The sequence below is a fragment of the Camellia sinensis genome, chromosome 14 (genome assembly GCF_055761805.1).
Source record: "Camellia sinensis isolate YWXY chromosome 14, ASM5576180v1, whole genome shotgun sequence".
NCBI lineage: Eukaryota > Viridiplantae > Streptophyta > Magnoliopsida > Ericales > Theaceae > Camellia > Camellia sinensis.
The window spans coordinates 35,355,736-35,381,609 of NC_138974.1; the positions used below are offsets into that span (position 1 = coordinate 35,355,736).

Below are 25,874 nucleotides of genomic sequence, written 5' to 3' on the forward strand. Positions count from 1 at the left end.
GGCCATATCAGCTCATCATTCAAGTTTCATCCTAACTCTGGTCAGTTTTTCTACAATACAACTAGATTTTCTCTGGAAACACAGTTAATAGCATTTTATAATAACCTTTCATAAATTAGGGTTTCAATTTCGTAATAAAAAGCTACCTGAATTTGAAAAAATTTATTTCTGTATATTTTGAACTTATTCTTCAACATGTTTGTGTGATTTTATCTGTAAATTTCACTGGCATTTGAATTTCTCTGATTTTTTATTAATGTAATTTTCTTCTTTCAATTTTCTCTGGCATGTTTATTTTCACAACAATTTTTTGTGTTTTTATCTTATTCTTGAACATGTTTCTGTAATTCTGTCTATAAATTTTCCTGCTCCGTAAATTTCTCTGTAATATGTATTTTTAATTGCAATGTCTATCTTAATCTAGAATGTCTATTGCTTTCTTGCCTCTGTCTTAAGTTTCTCTGGTATTTATAATTTTCTCTGACCACATCACATCACTTTCCTCCCTTGTGTCTTTGTCATTTTAAATTTTCTCTGGAATTTTAATATTGTGCACTGGAATGAATGTTTCTTCTTGGAATTTTCTCTGCCATATGTACTTTGAGAAAAAGTTATTTCTCTGAATTTTGATCTTATTCTTGAATATGTTTCTGTCATTTTGTCTCTGAATTTCTCTGCTTTGTAAATTTCTCTGGAATATGTATCCTTCTCTGCAATGTCAATTACACTCTTGCCTCTGTCTTAAGTTTCTCTGGTATTTATAATTTTCTCTGACCACATCACATCACTTTCCTCCATTGTGTCTTTGTCATTTTAAATTTTCTCTGGAATTTTAATATTGTGGACTGGAATGAATGTTTCTTCTTGGAATTTTCTCTGCCATATGTACTTTGAGAAAAAGTTATTTCTCTGAATTTTGATCTTATTTTTGAATATGTTTCTGTCATTTTGTCTCTGAATTTCTCTGCTTTGTAAATTTCTCTGGAATATGTATCCTTCTCTGCAATGTCAATTACACTCTTGCCCCTGTCTAAGTTTCTCTGGTATTTATAATTTTCTCTGACCACATCGCACCACTTTCCTCTATTGAGTGTCTCTATCATGGTTAATTTTCTCTGCTTGTGTATGTAAATTTTTCTTGCATTTTAATATTATGAATTGAAATTTTCTCTGGAATGGAAATTTCCTCAAGAATGTGTAATTTTCTCCAGAATGTGCAGTTTTCTCTGGTATGTTTATTTTGTTCAATTCTTGATTTCAATATGGTGTACTTCTCAGTGCCATGTTTACATTACTTTGTTTATTTTATCTTTGCTAATTGTGGAATGCAAATTTTCTTTCACTTGCCATGTTTACTTTTTTCTATCATTCATTTTCTCTGGTATGTTTACTTCTATCTGTAATTTAAACAATTATTGAAAATTTCTCTCCCATGTTTATGATGCTGTGTTGATTTTCTCTGACATGTCAAATTTTCTGTAATTTTCCCTTATCTGTAATTTTCTCTGGCATCTCCAATTTTCTCCCTTATCTGTAATTTTCTCTGACATGTCCATTTTTCTCTGGGATTTAATGTTGACATCTCTATGCTTTAATCATTGTCTAGAAATGGCAAAACGTAAAGGCAGCGAAACACCGGAAACACCAAGCAAAAAACAGAAACTGTCTCAGTCTACTTATGGACTAGGATCAAAAACCAGCAGCAAAACACTAGAAACACCAAGGAAGCAAGAACAACTCTCTCAGTCCTCTTATCATCTAAGATCAAAAACCAGCACTAAAACACCACAAACTCCTTCCCAAAATACACAAGTCCAAGCTGATGAAGCAACTAGCATCCAGATGAGTACCCCAACTTCAAAAGACTCAAGCTCAAGGGGGAAAAAACCTGTTAAACTCCACAGAAAGAGAGCTCACTACAGCATTCAATTCCGATCCAACCTCTCATCTGTCGTCTCCTTCTTTCAAACACTTAAATTCAGTTCAAAACATCTTCTAGAGCTTCAAAAGACCCCATTCTGGTATTTGATCCAAGCTCTAACCACTGGAAGGATGGATCCAAAGAAATCTAGGAAATCCGATGATGATGTAGTTGCCATAATCCAATGTTACAATGAAAAAACAAAAGCATTCACAGTTGGGAAGAAGAACCTGACCTTTACAACAAATGACATGACCTTGATTTTTGGTTTGGAAGGAGGTAAAGGAGCCATGTCATTAAGATATTCTAAAAAGCCAAAATCTGCATTCCTCTGGAGAAGATTCCAAAAGGACACAAGGCTCACTGGTCCTGTTCTTAAAAATGCCTTGGTCAAAGCAATGAAAGGCAAGCAACCAACTGACTTCAAAGATGTAGCAATCATTGTTACATTGTACTTGTGTCTCACCCTATTTTTTGCAACAAGTGGGAATTCAATAGGTTGGGTTTTATAAAGTATGTGGAACCTCTTGAATCAATGAAACAGTATGATTGGCCGGAAGCAATCACATCAACATTGATTGATTCTATCATGGCATTGCACAGAACTCCAGAAAAAGTTACGGGGTGTGTCATTGCATTGCTGGTAAGTATAATATCCATTCAAATTTGCAGTTATCATACTTACAAATTTGTGCGTTTACAAAATTTTATTTACTTTCATTTTCATCACAGTATTGGCTATGTGAACATGCAACTATCATTGACTCAGAAGACAGTAACACAACAGACTTCCCAAGATGTGCCAAGTGGAACCTTCAAACCTTGACGAAACAGCTGCAGAAGACACCAGTCCACTCTCTTGCACCTCGACAGGTTAGATTCCTATTGCTACCGAAATCTCAGTGAAATTTCAAAATTTCTCTGACCACTGCTTTGTTTCCCTCCTTGTGCATTGATTGATTAAGATTAATTTTCTCTGAAATATCAATTTCTGTTTTCTTCTTTGTTAACCACTGGTCTATTTCTACCATTGTAATCAATTTTCTCTGCCATCCAAATTTCTCTGACCACAATTGTAACACATTAACTTATATGCCCTGATTCATTTTCTCTAATATCTGAATTATGTTCTTTGTTACATAATTTTCTCTGGCCCATCAAATTTTATCTCCTTGTGTGTAATTTTCTCTGCCCATAACTTGTGTGCCTTGCATCTTTGATAAACACTGTTTATTTCTACCCTTCTAATGAATTTTCACTGGAATTCAAATTTCTCTAACACAAATATAGTAAAACATTAACTTATAAACACTGTTTATTTCACTGTTTCATAATTTTCTCTGCCCCATAAAATTAACTCCATGTCTCTAATTTTCTCTGGCCCAATACAATTTTCTCTGAAGTTTGTTTTCAATTAGTATCATTTAGATGAATTTTATTTTTCTTATTTGAATTTTTTCTCTCAGTGAATTTTGTAACATTTCTCTAATAAAAGAGTCTCCTGTTACAGATTGATAACAAGCAGCTAGTGAAAAACCCATCTGAGGAGTTCTGTCTTGGCAAAAAGACGAAGAAAGAATTAAAAAAGGCAATTGTCATATTCAAGGAGACATTACAAGATCCATCTGAAGATGGAGGGAATGAACAAAAAGAAGGCAACACAGAAGAATACGAAGCCAGCAATGGACAAGAACATCAAGCAAGCAGCGCAGAAGAAGAAACCACCAAAGAAAGTGAAGAAATAGAACCAGAAGACAAAGAACAAAATGAACAGAAAGAAGAAGACAGTGAACAAGAAGATGAAGATGAAGATGAACAAGAAGAAGAGAACAAGGATGAAAGTGATGAAGAAGAAAATAATGAGCCGATGGACCAACAATATGATGGCATTTGTGGCTCAACAATCCATCAGCCTGAAGAATTTGAGGAATCAAAGGATGCCCAAATTGCTGATCTATGTCAAAGACTGAAGGCACTGTCTCAATCTAAAAAAGAAGAAGACAGAAATTGGATGGAATTACTTGCTGAAAAGGATATTTCAATAAGAATCCTGACATCACATAACTCAGAACTTCAAGAAAAAGAAAGCACAATCCGAATGAAACTAAGGATGTCGGAGGTTGAAAAAGCAGACGATGCAAAAACAATTCAACAGTTGAGGTGTTCAAATTCGGAGCTTGAAACTGAAAATGCCAAATTGCATGAACAAGTTCAAGAACTATCTGTCCAACTAGCAACACAACCATACCGAACACCAACACAACTTCAACCACAAGGTCAGTGAAAATCTTGAGCCACAAAAAGTTATGTCCTTGTGCCATCATAACTCAGAGAAATTTCTATTTATTATAATTTTCTCTGTCATTGGTAATTTTCTCTGGAAGTTATATATCTCTCAACACATTAGTTATATTTCTACTGCTCATTTCATTTCTCTGTATATTTTCTTATTCCATTTTTGGGGCTTGTTTGATTTTCACTGTGTATAGTTGGAATGCAACTGGAACAACAACCAACAATCCAACAAGAGCAAATGCCACACAAACAACAACCGAAACAAAAGAAGAAACTCTATGGTAACTGCAAAATATTGAATTAAATTAATTTACATATTGAAATATCATCTGTTGCTTCAGAGAAATTTCACTTTTCCTAATATTTTCACTGCCTACAGTCAAAAAAGATCCAACCTCAATGATAAAAAATTTAAAGGCAAAAGAAAGGAAGGAAAAGCAGCATGATCCAGAATTCCAATATCCGAAAGTTGCGAAAGTGACTAGAGCTTCAAAACAAGCTGCAAAACAAGTTGAGCAAAGCACGAAGGACAAAGAAGTGCTTGATGCTGATGCATACGTCTTGCCTCAACCTATAAACATCACAAAATCTTGGGTCTTTCCACAAACTCTTCCCATTTCAAGATTGATAAAAGATCATATAAAAGACATCTTGCAGCACATATCAAATGTGTCTGGGCTTGAGTAAGTACAACAAACAAAATAGAACATAACAAACAACAAATTACAAACTTATGTTGCCTTAACAACAATTCAATCCCTTCTTTGTCATCTTGTAGAGCTTTAATTTGGACAAGTGAGTTGAATATCATTACCTTTGAAGACATTGGAAACCTCATAAAGCAAAAAGAAATTGCCAACAATGTAAGTCTTTCCCTTTCATCAACATTTCTCTGCAATGTTCCATCAGCCTTTATAAAACAATATTACAATTATAAATCATATTTTTCAGGTCATTGATGGCTATAGAGAGATCCTTTTGGCTGACCAAATCAGAGAGAAACAACAACCAACCTCATTTTTTTTCACATCCATGTGCTTAGTATGTTACTACTATTTTATTTGATTTTCTCTGGAATTTACTTTCTACTTTCTCTTCTTAATATACTTCTTGAAGTCAGTTGTGTCACTAACAAAACCATTTTTTGATTTTCTCTGAGCACAGAATTTCATCAACATGACAGAAAATCAAAGTTTTCGAGTGTCCTTATTTGACAAGCATATTGAAACAGCATGGAGGAACTATAGGTTCCTCTATTTTCCAATAAATACTGGAGGTAATGAGAAGTCCACACATGGAAATCACTGGACCTTACTTGTCCTGGACAAACAAGACAATTTATGGAGGTTCTACAACTCACTGAGGCCAAGGAGGGATGATGCAGAAGACAAATATGTCAAAGATGCAAAACAATTGGTAACGAGTGCAAATTTCTCTGATCCATCATCATCTTTATGTGATGATAATTTTCATAGAATCCCATTGACTTGTCCGTAAATTTCTCTGTTATATAAAAATTATTTTTTTGCAGTAAGATTACGTGGAGAATTTTTTGAAAGCTTGTCTTGAAAGAGACGCTCAATCACAACCCTCTTTCAAATTAATTAACTCACAAAACACAAGTTATGACTTTGAGTATGTCAACAATGCTCCACAACAAGAAAGCGATTCGTAAGTTTCATACATCTATAAATAAGATAATTTCAGTTGCATGTTTCTTAAAACTAACCATACCTATAATTTGTATGCAGTCTGGATTGTGGCCTCTTTGTCTACTATATAATGAAACAATATAGCAAGCATGAACCTATCAAATCCAAATTGTCCACACAAGAGATAAGGTTGATGAGGGCAGAACTCATAGAGAGATTTGTGACCGAAGTTGGCCGGTCATGGACTGAACCAATTGAAATACCTCTAGAAGAACCACAAATGTAATAGTGAAACTAGTGAAAGGAAGACAATGTACATATCCACACAGAGAAAATTGTCTCACATATATGTATATATCCTTTCTTGTTGATACATTGAAGGAATGATGATCCTTGACGTATATGTATATATCCTTTCTTGACTAATCTAAATTTCATTTTTTTTTTATTTCGACAAATGTAAATTTCAACAATTGTCTGCCAGAGAAAATTGTCTGCCAGAGAAAATTGTCTGCAGAAATTTCTCTGGTATAAACTACCAGAAATTCACAGAGAAATTTAACTTGTATCGTCCCAAGGGGATGCCTATATGACCATGTAATCTGTAAAACTTTGTGTTGGTACAAAACAATCATCAAACTCAACAAAACACAAAGCACACAGTAATTTTATCTGCCACTGGAAAATTTCATTGCATGAATTTCAAATTTCAGAACACAATGCCCATATAGTTTTCTCTGATGGTGAAAAATTTCTCTGGATGAAAATTTCTCTGGCTTTGACACAAATTTCTGAGTTCAAGTGAGTCCAGAGAAATTCTTCCCTGGTCCAGAGAAATTCTCAACTCAGAGAAATTCTCAACTCAGAGAAATTCCAAAAGAGCTTGATTTTGTTTCTTGGTTGTACAATAATTTTTTGAATGCTCTGTCTGCTGTGCACATTTCTTGAAATGATTGATATGAAGCTACCAGAAATTTACAGATAAATTTAACTCATATCTCACCAAAGAAGGTGCCTATATGATCATTCAATCTCTAATGCACTGTGTTAGTACAAAACAATTATCAAATTGAAAAAACACAATCCACACAGTACTTTAGTCTGCCATTGTCAAATTTATGTGGATGAATATGAAGCTTCAAAACACAACACACAGAATTTTCTCTGCCATAGGAAAATTTCTCTGGATGAATTTGACAGGTACTACAAACCCACTGCCTATAGTATATATCAACAAACACACTTTAACTGATATTGAAAAATTTCTCTGGATGAATTTGATTGATATTATTATATACACTGTCCAAAAAATAAATTTCACAAAACAAAATACACAAAGTAATCATCAAATGTATTATTCTATCAATAAAATGTATAATCCTCAACTATTTAACAAAGGTTCCTTGCATGTCCTCTTATTATGGTGACCAATACTCTCACAACGACTACACTTAATCACCCTTTTAAACTCTCCAGTAGAAGCAATTCTGTTCTTCTTCGGCCTCCCAGCAGGTCTCTTGCTCAATGGAGGTAAAATCATAGCATCTTCAATGCTACACACAGGTTTTTCAACAGTTGGAACTGGGCCAATCGAAAAGGAGTATGCTCGACGATACATATCAGCATGAAAAAATGGTTCAACAAATGAATTCAAATTCTTTCCACTCCTAAAAATTGCAGCAACAGCATGTTGACATGGATACCCATTTATTTCCCATTTTCGACATGAACAAGTTCTCAACCCAAGATCAACCATAACCGAAGGAAAACAATGCACTTCAAAGACATTATCAGATGATAAACTCACATTCCATGTCCTCCCGTCCAAAAAAGACTTCTCCAACACACTATCCATATGAGGACACAAAATTTTATTCCATTTACTAGAGAGCAGCCTCCTATCAGACCTCATATTCATGATTTGCAACCGTATCATGTCCACCAAATTTGTTATTGGCAAGTGCCGAGCTTCTCGTATCCATGAATTGAATGACTCAGCAACATTTGAATACATCTCACCATAACGTTTCCCTGCAAAATATGCATCACTCCAATTTTCATATGGTAAACTTCTCAAGAAAACACTCACAATGTCTCCTCCCTCACTTTTTAACTCATTTAACTTGAAATGAAATGATGCCTTTGTTGGAGCATATGCACATTCTGAAAACTTGGACACAATCGTCTCCCTAACCAAATTTGTGTTTCCACATGACAACTTATCCCTCAAATTTCTCTTTAGATGTTCCAGACAAAATCCATGAAAGCAGTTAGGGAAAAACCTAGCAATTCCCTCCACAATTCCACAATGTCGATCAGATATGAAACTTATCACCCTTTCTGATCCTAATAATCCATATAAATGTTCAAGAAACCAACACCAATTGTCTTTATTCTCAGCATCAACAACAGCAAAAGCTACAGGAAAAAAACCTACAAAACAAATAGGAACAAGCATATTAGGTACACACATGCAGAGAAAAATAGAACAATAAACAACCAGAGAAGTTTGACACTGCCAACATCCAGAGAAAATTCACACATTGGCAACATCCAGAGAAAATTGAATATGTGACCAGCTACAGAGAAAATTCACACAATCATAATATACAGAGAAAATTCACTTAGTGACCACCTACAAAACAACAGAGAAAAATAGAACAATAAAACAACTAGAGAAGTTTGACACTGTCAACATCCAGAGAAAATTCACACATTGGCAACATCCAGAGAAAATTGACTTAGTGACCAGCTACAGAGAAAATTCACACAATCATAATATACAGAGAAAATTCACTTAGTGACCACCTACAGATACAATTCACACAATGACAACATCCAGAGAAAATTCATACACTGACAAAAATCCATTGAAAATTCTCACAGTGGCCACAACAATAGAAAATCCACACAGTGGCCAAAACCAGAGAAAATTCACATTCACTCAATTCCTACATGTATAGAAAATTCACATACTTAGATAAAAATAGATATATTTACAATTACCTTCATTCCCATCTTTCCCCGTTGCAGCAAGCATAACTCCTTTGTATCGTCCTTTCAAAAATGTTCCATCAAGAAAAAGCAATGACCGACAATATTTGAAACCAGCAATGCATGCATGAAAAGCCACAAACACTCTTTTGAAACGCTTGTTATCTTCAAAATCTAACTCAAAACGACTCCCTGGATTGTTCTTCAATGCCTCATCAAAATACCACCGTAATTGATCAAATGACAAACAAGAATCCCCATATGTACTACATTTTGCTTTTTCAACACTCAACCAACCACAGTTATAACTAATTGAGACCCCATACTTGTCTTTCATTTCTTTCACAGCATCCACTGGACGAGTTAAAGGTTTTGCACTTACCTCTTCAAGTATCAGCCCAGAAACCAAGCTGGAAGTCATCCTCGAATGTTTACTCGTACGAACCGCCACACCACACGTATGTTCATTGTTCAAAGTCCTTATGTAGAAGAACCCATTTGTTTTTTCAACAGAAGCATGTACACGCCACATACATCCCCTTGATTCCTTATATGCACATTCTGCCGTAACCCTCAGCTTGTCATTTTTAACATACGTAAACTAAAAACCAACCTCAATAGCATACTTGCATAAAAAAGTACGGAACTCAACCACACCACCCTCAAACTTTTGTCCAACACTCGTAATATTATTCCGCCAACTAACCGACAATAACACCTTTTCTTGGTGAGAACAAAACTTAGAGAGTGAATTCCTTTCAACATCCACCAGCCTATCACACTCACCATCCACAACATCTACCCAATTAGACCCCACTTCATCCTCTTCATCAGAAGTACTACATCTACTAACTGAAACATCAACTATATCAACACCGCGTGCACAAACAACCCTCAACATATTCAGAAAATCAATATTATTTTGAACCATACAATTCGGATGGCCCAAAATAGAATATGAAATACACATAGTCTCAGGTTTCAAATTCTCCCATGTTTTACACAAAATGCCAACCAATTCCTCAAAATTCAATTCGCATGAAACATTAATGACAATAGTATCATTCCCATATTTGCACAGCAACAACACTGCAATGTCCATTGAAACTGAAACAAAAAACAACAAAAAAAATCACAGAAACACTTCACAAGAACAACATAAATGTCCAGAGAAATTTCTAAAAATTATAATTTTCTCTGAACTTAAAATAAAACTCCAAAGACATCTACAAACTGATATTCACCTTCAAGATGATAAAAAACAAAATCACAGAAACTTAATGAATCACAGAGAAATTTACCGCTAACAATTAAACACAATTATAGAAAAAAAATCACATAGAATACAAGTCCAGAGAAATACTTTTCTCTGAACTACAAACTGAAAGTGAGTAACAAACTTACAATTTTCTCTGAACTACAAATACAAGTATAGAGAAATTTATGAACTTACATTCACTTTCTCATATTCTATCTCCATTACAAACTTCTAATAATATGTCCATATGCACTTATAATTTCCTCTGGACTACACAAACAATAGTGCAGAAAATGAAATTTCTCTGGTTTGAAAAAACATAGAACACAACTATAATTCATCAGCATGTTGATAAAAAACAGAGCACCAAAAATGAACTCTAAACATCAAAATCACCTACACTGTCAACACTATCTGAAATTGATCAAAAAACAAAGAATGAAAAATTAATTCCAAAAATAAAAATCAACTCTATCAAGCTGGCCTCTCTCTAAACAAAAATCAAAATCCATTTGGAATCTAAATCGAAAACAAACCTAATTCAACTCAACTCAAAAACCTACGCGATCAACACACTGTCAACACTCTTTCAAATTGATTAAAAAACAAATAATAAAAAATTAATTCCAAAAATAAAAATCAATTCTATCAAGCTGGCCTCTCTCTACACAAAAATTCAAAACAAATATCAAAATGCATGTGCTATCTCCATCGAAAACAAACCTGATTCAACTCCACTGAAAATCTACGCGATCAATACACTATCACACCACTGAAATCTCCGACGAAATCTCTAACAAAATCTACACGATCGTAGCAATCTTTCTCGTCAACTCCACTGAAATCTCCGACGAAATCTCCACCATAAAATCTCCACTGAAATCTCCGACGAAAACTCCGACAAAATCTCCACTTCAAATTCGGTTTCCAAAATGTATCAGTTAAGTCAACCATATAATATTCAAACAAATTTATGTTATAAAGGAAGGGTAATGTAGGTACTTTATAACCTAAAATAAATTTGAGGGACCTTAGCCATCAAAACATATTATAAAGGACCTCTCCTCGTATCAAAAGTAGAGGAGGGACGTTAGGCCAATTTTCCCATTATTTTATATCTCTAATACAATACTAACCATTAAAATGACATTGTCAATAATAAAAAGCTTATGCACACATAAGGTATCGAATACAAAATACATTATAGAAATTTTAAACATTTTATTTGATATTTGTACATTTTATATTTAGTATATTGGTACCTTTTATATCTGATGAAACCTTCCATGCATGGCACAACTGAATTATAAATGTTAATTCAAGCATTATTGAGTAGCTAATCCACAAAACTATCACTTGAGCTGGTTTGAAAATTAATGGTACAACTGAATTATAAATATTAATTCTAGCATTACTCGGTAGGTTAATCCACAAAACTATCACTTGAGTTGGTTTGAAAATTAATTATCTTAATGGTTTTTTAAAAAAAATTATGAAAAAATGTGTAAAAAAAAAAGTAGCGAGATATATGATTAAATGTTTTAATTTTTTTTTTGTGACTATTTTAATTAAAAAATCATATATCAAACACCTTAGGCAAGTATGATTCTCCTAAGGGCTTAATCTCAAAGGATGTCATAGGTTCAACTTCCTTAAAGAAAAGTTGAATTAAAAAGACAAACACTTGATGCTTTAAAATGATAGAAAGACTAATTTTCGTAGATACTAATCTAACAAATAAATAGTTGTTTGGAATGATCTAAATAAGTATCATTTTTGAATTTTTGTAAAAAGTTATCCGAGATAGTAGAGAGATAGTATGACCTAAATAAAAAATGATATGACTCAAATAAAATAAAAAAAATAATCTACAATAGAACAACCCCTAACAACACTTTCGCTGATAAAAAAAAAAAAAAAAACCACCACTTACACAAATCCAAGGTTAGTTTTGTGTATCTATAATCCCATCATAATTTACTACCCACCAACCAAACAAAGTGACGTTAGCTTTAAAAAAGAATTAGAAAGAGGGAGAAAAAAATTACTAATACATGAAGGTATAAATGTATTTATGATGGGATGTCAATAAAAGACTATAGAGTGCAAGTATCTGTAATGAGATGTAAATAAAAGACTGTAAAGTGCAACTGTTGGGAAATTATGACAATTTCCTTTATAAACTCAGATGTTACTTTGGAAGTAGGAGAGGGGTGTAAATCACTTGTTGTGATTTACAAAGAGACACAATATTTAACGTGGTTCGGCCTCACTGCCTACGTCCACGAGAGAGTAACCATTTTCACTATATAATGGAAATTACAAAGAAATTACAATGGAGGAAGACTCTCTCTCACTCAACTCTCATTGAGCTCCAGCGTTCACACCGAATGAGCTCTTATCTCTGTCACAGGGTTAATCTCTCATTTAGCTCTTTGAACAGAGTAACTCTCTATAGCTCTCAAACTCTCCAACTCTCTTGGAATCCAATCTCTTTGATCGGAGATGATTTTGTATCTCCCACTTATGGAGATTATATTTTCTCGCACTCTATCTAAAATAATCTCACAACCTCTCTATTTATAGATTCATCCTACAATGTAAACATATAATATGAACACAAGAAAATACGAATAGTAAGATACCAAACTCCTTAGTTCCAGAAGTTTTTTCTTCATTCTAGACTCTATTCTTCAACTTGAACTTTGCAGCCTGCAAATGCACAGTGATGAGATTTCATGAATTCTCTATAAGCTTCTAGCTTCTTCTTCTCTTTTTCAAATTCAAATTGAATTCCTCTTCTTAAATCTAGAATTCTTTGGAACCTTCTTTTCCAAACTCAAATTGAGTTTGATTTCCAACATCCCCCTCAAACTCAATTTGTTGGATTCTTTCAATCCAAGCAATCTTCAAGTTTATAACTTCAACACCCCCTTAAGCTTGATTCTTGACACAATGCCTCATATGTGCTTGTGGATCTCATCATGACCTCTTGTCTGGTCTTTGTAGTCAATCCTCTATTGACTTCTATCTCTCTTGGAATAACCTTATGTCATTCGGTGCTGTCAACCTCCTATTGACGTTTTTTCTCTTGCAGATCAACCATCTGTTTTCTATTGCGTGGTATAACCACTTGTTGTCCACGGTAGTCAACCACCTGTTAACCTATGTCTCTTCAATGTTACAAAGCAACCGCCTATTGTTTGTCTCGTTCACAATATTTGGGACGTCATCTATCACCCATTTGTGATGTCTTTTTTGTTGTATTCTTTGACTCCCGTTTCAAAGAATTTTTTTTTTCCCTTCATCTCTTTAAACAAAATCTGCAAATTTCTAGTATAGAATTTGCAAAATCTAATCGTAGGGATGTGTCACGACCCAAAACCCACCCTTATGGGTTTAGTGTCGTAACCGGCCAGTATTTTGTGATTACCAAAAGCATGTTTAACAGTATTAACAATAGTTTAATAATAGGGGCTAGCGGAAGCAATAAATATTATAATAAATCGTTCAATGAGCTGTGAGGACTTAAATAAATAAACAATTTATATATATATATATATAAACACTTAAGTCCAAAACACATCTAAGTACAAAATAAAAGACATGTTAGGAAATTAAATCCCAAAGCCAAAACAAATTATAAAACATTCACTTAACTTCATACAACATTCAAAAAAGGTGGATTTAGATCACCGAAAAGCCTTGACACGTGCAATAGTTCGAAACCTCGCAATGAGGCACAGTAGTTGGCTTGACAAAAACAGGTTTTGGGTCGATGCCGCTAACCCTAATCCAGTGCTCGATCACTTATATACATATAATAAACTAGAGCCTAATGAATAACAAATGTGTAAAGAGATTTATGAATGTTGTCCTTTTAACAATTCAAATTAGTCAGATTCAGTAGTGAATAAATTCACAAAGCAGTATTTCAGACATTTCATAGTCACATGAAATCATAGCAGTCATATGTGGTACATCCAATAGTAGAATAGTATAGTATGTCTTAAAGACCAAACAGTTAGTTGATGGCCATCAATAGAGTAAACAGTAGTTCCAAGAATTAGAACTGACAGAGATCTCTGTAACAGTAGCAGTAACAGTAACAACATCAATAACAATAGCAATTGTTATGGATGCCACGAGTACAATTTACAAAATAGGACAATCATTCATTCAAAAAAAGAGTATCATTTCATTTCAGAAAACAGTACATTTAATCAATCAGAAAATAATTACAATTGAACATAACTTTACAACATTATTACTCACAGTGGGTTCCTTGAAACACGTGCTAAAAATGCACTAAAGATGCGGCATCCAACCTAAACAATCAAATTCAAGCACAACTCAATACACAATTCACTCATTCGGTCGATTCTATTCAGTTCATTGCTTACTTAATCAGTTTCTAACTTTTTGTTCTCTAATTCATTCGTGTTCATGGAAGGCAAATGCATATGAAAAACACGTTAAAACCATACAAGCGGAGGCTCAAAAAGTGGAATAGTGGAGCGAAAAACAAAACTGGGATTGCCCTTAGAACCACATATGCGGGGTACTAGCTGCACGTGTGGAACCATCACCGTACGTGCAATTATTTCAGTATGCAACTCTAAACTACCCTGTTTTCCGCACGTGCAAAACTGGGTAAAATTCAATTCGAATTCTGCTCTAATTTTTGAACCTTCCTCTTCTCAAATTCTAACTTCTTTTTTGCGTAATTCAAGACCCAAAACTTTTCATAATCATGGTAAATAAGAAATTCCTCACTTCATTTGAAATCGAAGCTTCATTTTAAAACCCAAATTCCATGCAAAGAATTTAAGCTCTTGAATATATACATTCTATGTTCATTAAACATACAAGTTAAGCTTTAAACCTCAAATTCTCCTTTATTTTCCTTAATTTTGGAAACTCATGCAATTTAACAAATGAAGAATCATGAATTTTATGAAAACAATGCCATGCATGTTGAGTTTTGAAAATTAATTCATCTAACTTTTCGTTTCTATGATCATATATTTCCAATTCTAATTTTACTCCAAGAATTGAAATGGAGAATGATAAACCTTACAATATTGAGCTTCAAATTCTTAATTCCAATGGAGTTTTCTCTTCAATTGGAAGTATATGCAAGTACATGAATGCATACTCATGAATGTTCAAGAATCTTGTCATGCATGTATCAATTTTCCATCTAATTCAACAAATCTTATAATTAAGCTGATGAGTTCCTTAATCACTCCTCAATTTCCATACCCCATGCATGAGATGAAATGTAGAATCATAATTTCATGAAAACATGCTATGCATGGTGAATTTAAGAGGTAATATAATCATTTTTTCCCCTTAAAATGACATGTATGTTCTAAACCCTTAAAAATATAAACAAAATTTCCAAATCACCATGAATTCATCCTTGTTCAAGTTTTAATCTTTAAAAATGAAAAACGTACAAGTCCCTAAGTCAAGAAATTGGAGAGGAAAGCTTACTTTACTTTGATGTTTTGCAAGAATTAGCTTAATTTCTCTTGTTTTCTTTTTCCTGTTGTTGAATTCTTTTCTAGGACAATCTCTCTCTCTCTCTCGTTCTAGACCTCTCTTTTTTTCTCAAATTTTTGTTTGCTCAAATGAATAAGTTTTAGCTCAAAAGATAAGCTAAGCCTATATATATCTGATATATAGCTATTTCTAAACTCAATACAAGTAGTAAGAGCCAAACATGACTTTACAAATTAGACGAAATCAATTTTTAATTAAACTTCTCAGATGATTTTAAAAATTCCAATTAACATATCCATGTACTCCATTTCGATTTCTGAACCCATTTCGGCTGTCAATATCAGTTTTAAAGTCGTATTCTCAACAGATAATTTCTCCATTTGGATAGATATACACAAATTAAATCATATAATCCACAATTAACACACGGGTAATCCAGATAATTATGATTTGCATTTGTGAGGTTGTTATAGGATATGTCCGGAATGCTCCAAATAACTGAAAATGACTATTGGATCGTCAAAATCCGATTTCAAGTGGCTCAGATCTAGCCAAAACAATTTGGACGGTTCAGATCACGGTTGTACCTCAACCATGTCACATCAGAAAGTTCCTCTTATTTTTCATGCAGATGACGTTAGTAATGATAATGAGTGATGTTAGTGGTGGTCATCTTGACTTTCTTGGCAACTTTGACCAGCTCGTATAGCTTTATTTTAACTCTGTTTTTTATGCAATTTTTTTCCAAAATGATCATCTCGATGAGGCCTACACACTAGTGTGATCAAAAGTTGATTTTGACAACTTTGATTTTTGGACAAATTTGAAATCACACTTTGTCTCTTCTAACTTCTTCTTTGAATCGTCGTGGCTTTGATAACTTCTCTAGATTGTCTTGACTTTGATACCATTGTTGAAAAATTATAGCAAATTCGTTTATAAACTCTGATACCACTTTGGAAGTGGAAGAGGTTTGTAAATCACTTGTTATGATTCATAAAGACACAATATTTAATGTGATTCGGCCATACTGCCTACATCCATGAGAGGGCAATCACTTTTACTATATAATAGAAATTACAAAAGAGATTACAATGGAAGAGGACTCTTTCACTCGACTCTCATTGAGCTCCCCCTCTCTACCACAAAGGGTTAATCTCTTATTTAGCTTTCTGAACAGAGCAACTCTCTGTAACTCTCTTAGAATCCAATCTCCCTAACTGGAGATGGCTTTGTATCTCACACTTCTAGAGATTATTCTCTCACTCTATCTAAAATAACCGCATAGCTTCTCTATTTATAAGTTCATTGTAACAACCCCGACCCATGATTAACGTTAATCCATGATTTAATGTGTCTAATAAGTTATTGAGATCGAATCCTAATTTAATTACATGTGTGATGCATTATTTATACTTTTATCTATCTCTCGTAGGAAGATTTATTCATGTTTTCGTTTCGGTTTGCGAATTGAAGGCCTTATCGGCATCCGATTCAGAAATTGACTTGATTTATGTGTTATTTAGAATTTTTAGAATTTTATGATAGATTTAATTGAAAGTTGATTTGGAACGATTAAATTAGATTAATTTAATGCCTACTTGATTAGCCTTAATTAACTCTCATTAGGCAAGCCTATATAAGGCTTCTTATGTGCTCTCACTCATTCTTTTCTCTCATATCAACACATTTTGAGCTCACACACACACAAACGTGTAGAGAGAGAAAGAGAGGCTAGAGAGAAGTCTTCAAGCAAGGAATTTGCTAGAGAATTAAGGAGAATTGAAGGAATTGACCAAGAACTCACTAGGATTCAAGGAGTTGAGAACTTAAGGTATGAAATCAAGCCTTTAGTTGTGTAATTAAGGTGCGTAACTCATGCATTCAAAAAGAATTAAATGAGTTGGGGCAAGAATTAAGTTTAATGAAGCAGAAGAGAAGAGTATACACACATGCATGTGCATTACATTGCATTTAGAGCATGTTGTCTAAAAATTTGCCCATGCATGTTCATATTTTGGTTGTAGTCTAAGAATTCACCATGTTTTTTAGTAGAATATCTCATTTGATCATGTTTTGGAAGTTATGAACTCAAATGAATACATGCATGACACGTTCACGTCATATTTTACATTTTAAGTTGAATGTTACACAATTAACATACTTTTGGGCCTTGATTTTATGAAATGATCTTTAAACCTTCATATTTTACAAGTTTACATATGTTGTCTTAGTTTTGGGCTCAAAAGGATGTGAATTGTGACCTGGAATTTGAATTTCGAGTTGGAAAGAGCAATCTGGAAATCCTAGATTTTGCCTCTCCGCTTGAGCGACGGATTCTCCACTCAAGCGCCCACTCTGTGATCTTGCATTTCCCGCTCGAGTGACCAAAAGTCCGCTCGAGCGTGAAATGCATGCTCCTAGAAGTTCTTATGTTTTGCAGTCCGCTCAAGCGAGGACATGTCTCTCACGCTTGAGTGAGCGTCAAGCGAGCATCGAGCAGAAAAATCAAGCAACCAACACTTTTGCAAAAGTTTACAGACCGTTCGAGCGACAGATCTTGCCCTCGAGCGACCACTCACATTTTGCATGTCTGCTTGAGCGTAGGAAGTTGCGCTCGAGCGAGAACTCTGTTTTCAGCAAGTTTTATCAAGTGCTTTCAAGTGCATTTTTGCATCCTCATTCCATCCTAGGCATACCTAGGCCAAGATTAAGGCACAATAATGAGGATAAAAGTAGAGACACACCAAGATAAGAAAAGAACAAGGTAAATGTCTCCGGGTGTGTAATTCAGTATATATATTCGTTTTGTTCTTGTGTAGGTCACGTGCCGCAAGATATCTAAATTACCTACTTTATTCCTCTGTTTGGAGCCACTTGTTATTTGTGAGTAATAACTTTGTAAAGTTATGTTAAACTTTAATTATTTTCTGATGATACGACATGATTAGTTTCTGAAATGCTATGTTTTGTGTGAATAAATGATTGTCCAAGTTTCTGAAATATATTTTGTGGCATCCTTAGCATCATATGATATGCGCCCCTTTATGGGTCATCAGGTCCCTTTATGGGTCACCAGGTTCTCTTATGGGTCATTGGAATGCCTTTACGGCTGTTCCTTTATGGGTCATCGGAAACGTCTCTGTGCACCTGAGTCATCAGAATGCCTTATGGCTGTCCCTTTTATGGGTCATCAGAATGCCTTCACGGTTGTCCCTTTATGGGTCATCGGATTTGTTAACACTAATAGATGTGCCACATACTATGATGTGAAATGTGTGAACTTTGAAAATGAATATGAACAAGTACATGAATCTATTTCTAAATTGAAATCTAAATATGCATAAAACTCTGTTTCTGATATAAATTCTGATTTCTAATTCTATTATGGACATCATTCATTATAACCCCTTTACTTTGTTATTATTCACTAGGTTCCTGCTAACTATTTATATTATATATGTAGCTGATCAGGCGTGAGACCAAGCCCAGAGTTGATGGCCTAAGATTTCGTTTTGTCAGTCATCCTTTGCGCCTTTCAAGGAGGTTCCAGATTAAGTCAATTTAGTGGCTGTTTCTTTTTGTGAATGTATTAGCCTTTGTTTCTTTTGATCTTTGAACAAGATTTTGTTCATATGTACATGAAGTAATGTGTAAATATTGTATCTTTTGGTATCACTCGTAAGTTTATAAAAGCTTAAGATTATCTGTCTCATGTATATTTTCACAGCTTAATGGACTAAGTATTATTTATGTATTTGCTTTCGCAGCCCCTAACTATGTGTTATTCTGTTGAGAGGCCTTTGATAATCTAAGAATTATTGGCCGGTTATGCCGCTAAATCTATAAGGGCCGGTTTGGGTCGTGACATTCATCCTATAATGTAAACACACAATTTGAACACAAGAAAATACAAATAATAGGAAACCAAATCCAAATTAAACCCCTCAATTCCAAAAGTTTCTTCTTTATTTTAGAATTGCTTCTTCAACTTGAACTTTGCAGCCTCTAAATGCACAGTAATGAAATTTCGTGAATTCTTCATAAGCTTCTAGCTTCTTCTTCTTTTCTTCAAATTCAAATTGAATTCCTTTTTTTCAATCTAAAATTCTTTGGAGCCTACTTTTAAACTCAAATTAAATTTGACTTGCAACAATCCCTCAAACTCAATTTGTTGAATTGTTTTAATCTAAACAATCTTTAAGTTTATAACTTCAATACAATATATAAATAAAAGAGGATAAAGTTCAAATATCATTTATACCTTTTTTATATGTTGATAATTTTTTTTTTCTCTTTTTCAACCCCATACATATCCTTTAAGAAAAAAACCTTTCTTCAACGATTTTGTGATTGCTGCTCAGTTTAGTGCTTGTTTTCAACCATGTCACCCAATTATGAGTGGGGTATCAGAATCCTCCCATTACATTACAGTTCAAAAAAAAAGAAAAAAGAAAAAAGAATCCTCCAATTAAATTCTATAAAATAAATAAAACCACTTCTTTTTTTAATCCAAGTGGCCGGCACACCCTGTCCCTCCACCATACCACTCTCCAACCTCATCCCTCCAAGGATTCCAGAACCTTCCTCCCCCCTCTCTCTCTCTCTCTTGCCAAATGAAGAAAGGAAATATTACATATACACAGATATGGCTTACCAAAATAATATCTAGAACTTTCCATCATTAAAATTTTCATAATAGATCCCCATTCATACCCTTAATCACTCACTTCCAAAGCTTCCCTCTATGTGTCTGTGACTCAGCAAAACGAACCTCTCAACTGGATAAACTACCTTGCCCAAAGGGGAAAGTCTGGTGCACCTCGTGTCCTTCCACTTTGACCTGCTCAGTCTCAATCCATGTAGCTCTAAATCCATTGCACTCTCTTGTTTTCTCCTCTTTTAGCATGTTTGGATCTTTAAACTTTTATGAAATCTTTTCTTGTCTCTTCTTTGCAAAATTGACTGTATTGTTCTTCAATTCTGGCATTCAAAATTGAACCCATCTGAGATTGGACCAAGGAATCGAGAAAAGAACACAAACCCAGTAAAATTTAAGCATCTTTTTGCAATCTTGATGATGAATCCTTCATACCCAGTTAAGGAGGAGTGTCCGGGATCGAGTTCATCGCAATCCGGTGAGGGGCCGCCGCCGCTGCCGATGGAGGGGCTTCATGACACAGGCCCTCCACCGTTTCTCACCAAGACCTTTGACATGGTGGATGACCCAATCAGTGATCATGTAGTTTCTTGGAGCAGAGGGGGTCACAGCTTTGTTGTTTGGGATCCATATGCCTTCTCTTCCAATCTCCTCCCAACATACTTCAAGCACAACAACTTTTCAAGCTTTGTCAGGCAGCTCAATACTTATGTGAGTATTCACTCTCTTAAATACAAATCTTCTGATTGGTTTTTGCATTTTTAATCTCCTTCTATATTTCATCTTGATGGAAAAAAATAAAATAAAATAAAAAAATCCTTCAAAACCAGTAATTCCATCTGTTACCTGTTTGTTTAAAGAACTGTGAGAGTTTCTTTTATTACTGAAAATTTTCGTTGCTGTTTGTTGATCTATTTTTCAGCCTGGATGATCGGTTCTTGGAGTCTCTCACTCAACACTTTGTAATGGTTATATTTTCTACTCTTTAGATTTGAAAGATTTGGGAACTCCTTTCCATTCTTCAAATCATCTTGTTTTGCATATCATTGAATCTTTTCCCCCCCATCAATCTTGTGCCTCTTTCTTTCTTTCTTTCTTTCCAAAGTTCCTTTCTAGACTTAGGTCCTTAGTAAAATTCTTTTACTTGGTCCATAAAGTCAGAACTGGTACATTTTTACAGGTATTGTATGAAAGCTACTAACCTTCTTAAACCTTTCAATCTTATTGTTTAGCTAGTGCGCACACAGAGATCTATAAATTCCAGTTTCCAAAAAATTCTTGATTCATGGACTCAGGAACCATGACTTTGAATGTGGAACTGGACTTGCAGGGCTTTAGGAAGATTGATCCAGATAAATGGGAATTTGCTAATGAAGGATTTCTGAGCGGTCGTAGGCATCTTCTGAAGAACATCAAAAGAAGAAAGGTACCTTCACAGCCTCTTCCTCCTCAACAAGCTCTGGGTCCTTGTTTGGAAGTTGGAAGATACGGATTCGATGGAGAAATAGATCGCCTGAGACGGGACAAGCAGGTTCTGATGATGGAACTTGTGAAGCTTAGACAGCAACAGCAAAATAGCAGGGCTCATCTTCGTGCCATGGAACTGAGGCTTCAAGGGACAGAGAGGAAGCAGCAACAAATGATGATTTTTCTTGCAAAAGCTATGCAAAATCCATTATTTATCCAGCAATTAGTCCAACTGAAGGAGAAAAGAAAGGAACTCGAAGACAAAGCTACTAAAAAAAGGCAGAGGCGCCCAATTGAGCAAGGCCAATCCAGTCGAAGTGGTGAAGGGTTAATTAAAATCGAGCCTCTGGAATTCGTAGACCCTTATGGATTTGAAGTATCAGAGCTGGAGGCACTTGCAATGGAAATGCAGGGATTTGGTAGTAGATCAAGAAAGGAGAGAGAAGAAGAACTCGAGCAATTTGAGAATGGGGGGGATAAAGAACTTGATGAGAGGTTTTGGGAAGAATTACTGAATGAGAAGCTCGATGAAGAATCAGGTTTGCCAGGGAACGAAGAAGAAGGTGAAGAGGAGGATGTGAATGTCTTAGCCAATCAATTGGGTTGCTTGGGTTCAAGCCCAAAGTAGAAAGTGGCTTCTTCTGCATCGCTGATCGTCCACTTCCTGGCTCCTTGCATCAGTGACCATTTCTTTTGTGTTCTTAATCTTAGATCTACCTATGTTACTTGTTAATTTCTGTCTCATTTTGTGTAGATTAGGTTCTCAAGCAAAGAGGAAGATGTGATTACCTAATCCAATCCATTGGGTTACCTGTGTTCGAGCGCAAAGTAGAAAGCTGGACTTGATTAAACATTGCTAGTTGTCAACTGTCAACTACCTCACCACTCCCTCGATCACCGTTACTTTTAGGTAGCAGGCCTTCCGTAGTTGTTTGATTAATTTCAGTCTTGTTTGATTAATTTCAGTCTGTTTGTGTAATTTAGATCCTAGCAAATGCTAGTAGGCCATAACTTTCTTATGGGTTTCTTGCAATTTGGCAGGATAGGGAATTACCAATCATTGTAACCATCAAAGAAAAAAAAAAAAAAAAAAACTTGGTTTTGTTGTTTCTAACTCTGTGACTCTTCTTTGTTGCCTTTTTATATGTACATAGATATATCTGCTTCTCATTCATCTCTACCTTCATCAGATTGCAGGCCTTGTTCAAGAGTATGTAGAAGTTCTTTATCATGATTTGTCTCAAGGTTCATGTTTTTTAATATTATTTAGTTTATTTGTCCTTATCACCCACTAGTTCTGATTTAATATCATTTGGTTAACTGGTTTTTTGGTAATTCATTTTTGGCCTATAGATTGCTCAGGAGCCGTTGAATATGAAGATACTTTCGCTGCAAGTTGCAAAAAAAACAGCTTCAGTTAAGTTATCTTTTTTTATTATTCAAGTGGCAGCTGTGGTCACTTTGTCGGTTAGATTTTTTGTTTATGAGTTGTCTTTTTATTTGTTTTAATGAGGCAGAGATCAAGATCAAGATGTGGTTGGTTTTGAATTTGGTGATGCAACTTGCGAAGATATTTTCTGCTTGCGGTAATTTAATTCTTAAATCAGTCATTTTCGTCAGCTCAGCTGTATCTAGGCTCATGAAGGGCAATGCATATGACTCTTTTGAGCAACACCACACATGAATAGCATTTTAAATTTGTCATTGTTAGTGATGTTCCTGTTAGACTGATAATAACAAAACTTCCTCCGTTTGCAGCTCTAAATAACGGGATTCTGAATGAAAAATAAGGTAAAATAGAAGGGAACTTTTTTTTGGTCCTTCATGGGAAGTTCCTCCACCATCTATAATGATCCACCATCTATAATGAGCCTGCTATCAGTTTGTAGGTTTTGTTCATCTGGTGACCTTGAATCTCTTATGGCAGATGTTGGGCATCTAGGACTTTTGCACAACTTTTGGTTGCGTACCTAAGTCCATATGAACTGGAATGAGTACCGGTAGTTGGGAAGTCTTGGTGGTTATTTGCTGAAACCATTTAAGTTTTCAGTTTGTGAATAGGCTGTTGAGCATCTTCAAAAGCCTCGGTAAAAAATAAAAACAAAAAACCAGAAAACAGGAAGGCGTGATATGTCGGATAAAGAGATTATTTAGGATGATTGAAGGTAAACTTTGAACGAATTGAAATGAAGAGCTGGCTGGGCAGTGACAGTCTATGAATTGAGTTGGGGGGTAGGGGGTTAATGCTTACATATTGAGCTTGCTCCAAATATCTCAATCAATGCAATATATCCTCATGGCCGATCAATGACATGAAAACATAGGAGGTACCAAGAGAACAAGCATCTATGGTGTCTAAGAAATTTCAAGACAAGACATTGAACATTAATATACTTTTACGTTGTGTTTGGTTGGGGGATTTGGGAAGGGAAATGGAAAGGGAAATGGAAATGAAAGGAAAAGGAGAAAGAATTAATAGAATTTCAAATCCCAACTATGTTTGGTTGTGTTGGTTATAAAATAGAATTGATGTACTAAAAGGTCTCCTATTTCTTTATTTATTTCTCACCCCCTTTCTTTTCCCATATATTTTTTATTATAACCAAACATAAATAGGATTACATTTCTCATTCCTTTTTCAAATCCTACCCCAAAAACCCCAACCAAACACAGCAGCAAAACTTTTGCTAATTGGAACGACATGATAACACCGTGGGGCAAGGATGACATGCACGAACAAATTGAGCTCATAATTTTTTCTCGATTAAAATTCTGCTTCTCATTCGAGGAGTCATTATGATAACATGAAGCTTCGGACAAACCACATTGAAAATATGAAAATAAAAATTTATGGAATTTTAGTGAGGAAATAATAAGAGATGCATTATCCCTATATAAATTTTTGGTTTTTCAATGTAATTTTACTTCGTCCATCAACATAATTAAATTCGTTGTTATTGTAACAGAAATTAATGTAATTTGCCACCCATTATAAAATTTTCTATAATTTCTTTTTGGGCGGATTGTAATAATTGAAAATACCATTAGTTTATTTTAAGGGTAAAGTTGTCAATTTAATAAAATATAAATTAATTTGACAAAATTAAATGTTAAAAAATTATTTTTGAATTTTTAAAATTTGTTTCTACTTACCAAAGATAAAATTATATAAAAGTGATAAATTTTTTACGTTTTTATTTTTTTATTTGTTTATCAAACTAATTAATATGTGTTTTGATGATAATCATGTAATGGACGGTTGTTTTTGTTGATATTTTTTTTATGATTATCATGTAATAGATTGTTGTATTTGTTGATAACAAATATTTTTGGATGGTTATCATATAATAGATGGTTATTGGACTTTTAATGTATAATTGATATGTTTAATATATAAAATATTTTTAGTTTAAATTTTTTGATTTAATGAATTGATTTAATAATGATAACAAAATGATCGTCATGTTCGACTTTAATAGAAACTAATTTAACAAAAATAAATATAAAAAAATTTATTTTAAAAAATTATTTCTACTATCCCAACAGATAAAATTATATAAAAATGATGTGTTTTTAAAATTTTTTCACTAATTTAATTTTTAGTTTCTTACAAAAAAATTATATAAATATAGATTCTGAAATCAAATCAAATATTAACTTTATAACCAAGAAAGTTTCAACATTATTTATTAAAAAAAAGAAATTATTAAATTTCAAACAACATAAAAGTTAATCAATGCAAAGTAAGTTATATGATGACTTAATCCTTGAAATAGACCGTTTGTAAATAAAATATTTTTAATTATTTTTATTTAAAATAAAATTTAAAATTTAATATTAAATGTGTCATAAACTCTAAATTATAAAAATTATTAGTGTAATTTGTCATTTCTTTTATTATTGAAGGGTAACAAGTATAATTTATTAAAAAAAATATTATATTTGGATGGATTGAAGGTCTGATTGCTTGTGACTGAGATTCATAACTTTCACCTACACCTTCAACGTGAACACTTCAGTACAAAAATGCACGTTAATAAAAAATCAGTAGGTGATGTAAGCAAATTTATTTTTAAAATAAAAAATTAATTTTAAGTTTTAATATTTTATGTATAAAAA

At 33.9% G+C, this 25,874-nt stretch overlaps 2 protein-coding genes and 1 long non-coding RNA gene across 19 annotated transcripts in view; all 3 read left to right on the forward strand.

The window, feature by feature from the left end:
- Positions 1-2,244: 2,244 nt before the first annotated feature.
- On the forward strand, positions 2,245-4,328 carry LOC145806904 (uncharacterized). The gene is made up of 4 exons (XM_082904755.1): positions 2,245-2,564; positions 2,654-2,794; positions 3,432-3,807; positions 4,306-4,328. The coding sequence occupies exons 1-4, from the start codon at positions 2,457-2,459 to the stop codon at positions 4,326-4,328; spliced, it is 648 nt and encodes a 215-aa protein (XP_082760881.1). The 5' UTR covers positions 2,245-2,456.
- A 114-nt stretch (positions 4,329-4,442) lies between these two features.
- LOC145807825 (uncharacterized) lies at positions 4,443-5,139 on the forward strand. Its single transcript, XR_014351246.1, has 3 exons — positions 4,443-4,497; positions 4,596-4,899; positions 4,995-5,139. It is a non-coding gene; the product is annotated as an uncharacterized LOC145807825 (long non-coding RNA).
- A 14,686-nt stretch (positions 5,140-19,825) lies between these two features.
- LOC114306824 (heat stress transcription factor A-7a) overlaps positions 19,826-25,874 on the forward strand; it is a 38,748-nt gene continuing 32,699 nt past the window's right edge. The window contains exons 1-6 of one of the 17 annotated variants that reach the window (XR_014350761.1): positions 19,826-20,999; positions 21,211-21,256; positions 21,619-22,665; positions 22,797-23,000; positions 23,109-23,171; positions 23,273-23,374. Coding sequence is in view for 1 of the 17 variants with exons in the window: in XM_028252146.2 (XP_028107947.2) it covers positions 20,706-20,999; positions 21,619-22,383 (1,059 nt within the window). In the remaining 16 variants the exon portion in view is untranslated. Of the gene's footprint in view, positions 21,000-21,210; positions 21,257-21,618; positions 23,001-23,108; positions 23,466-25,874 lie in introns of those variants that run through there. The other 16 variants (XR_014350763.1, XR_014350752.1, XR_014350758.1 and 13 more) reach the window with 16 other exon arrangements.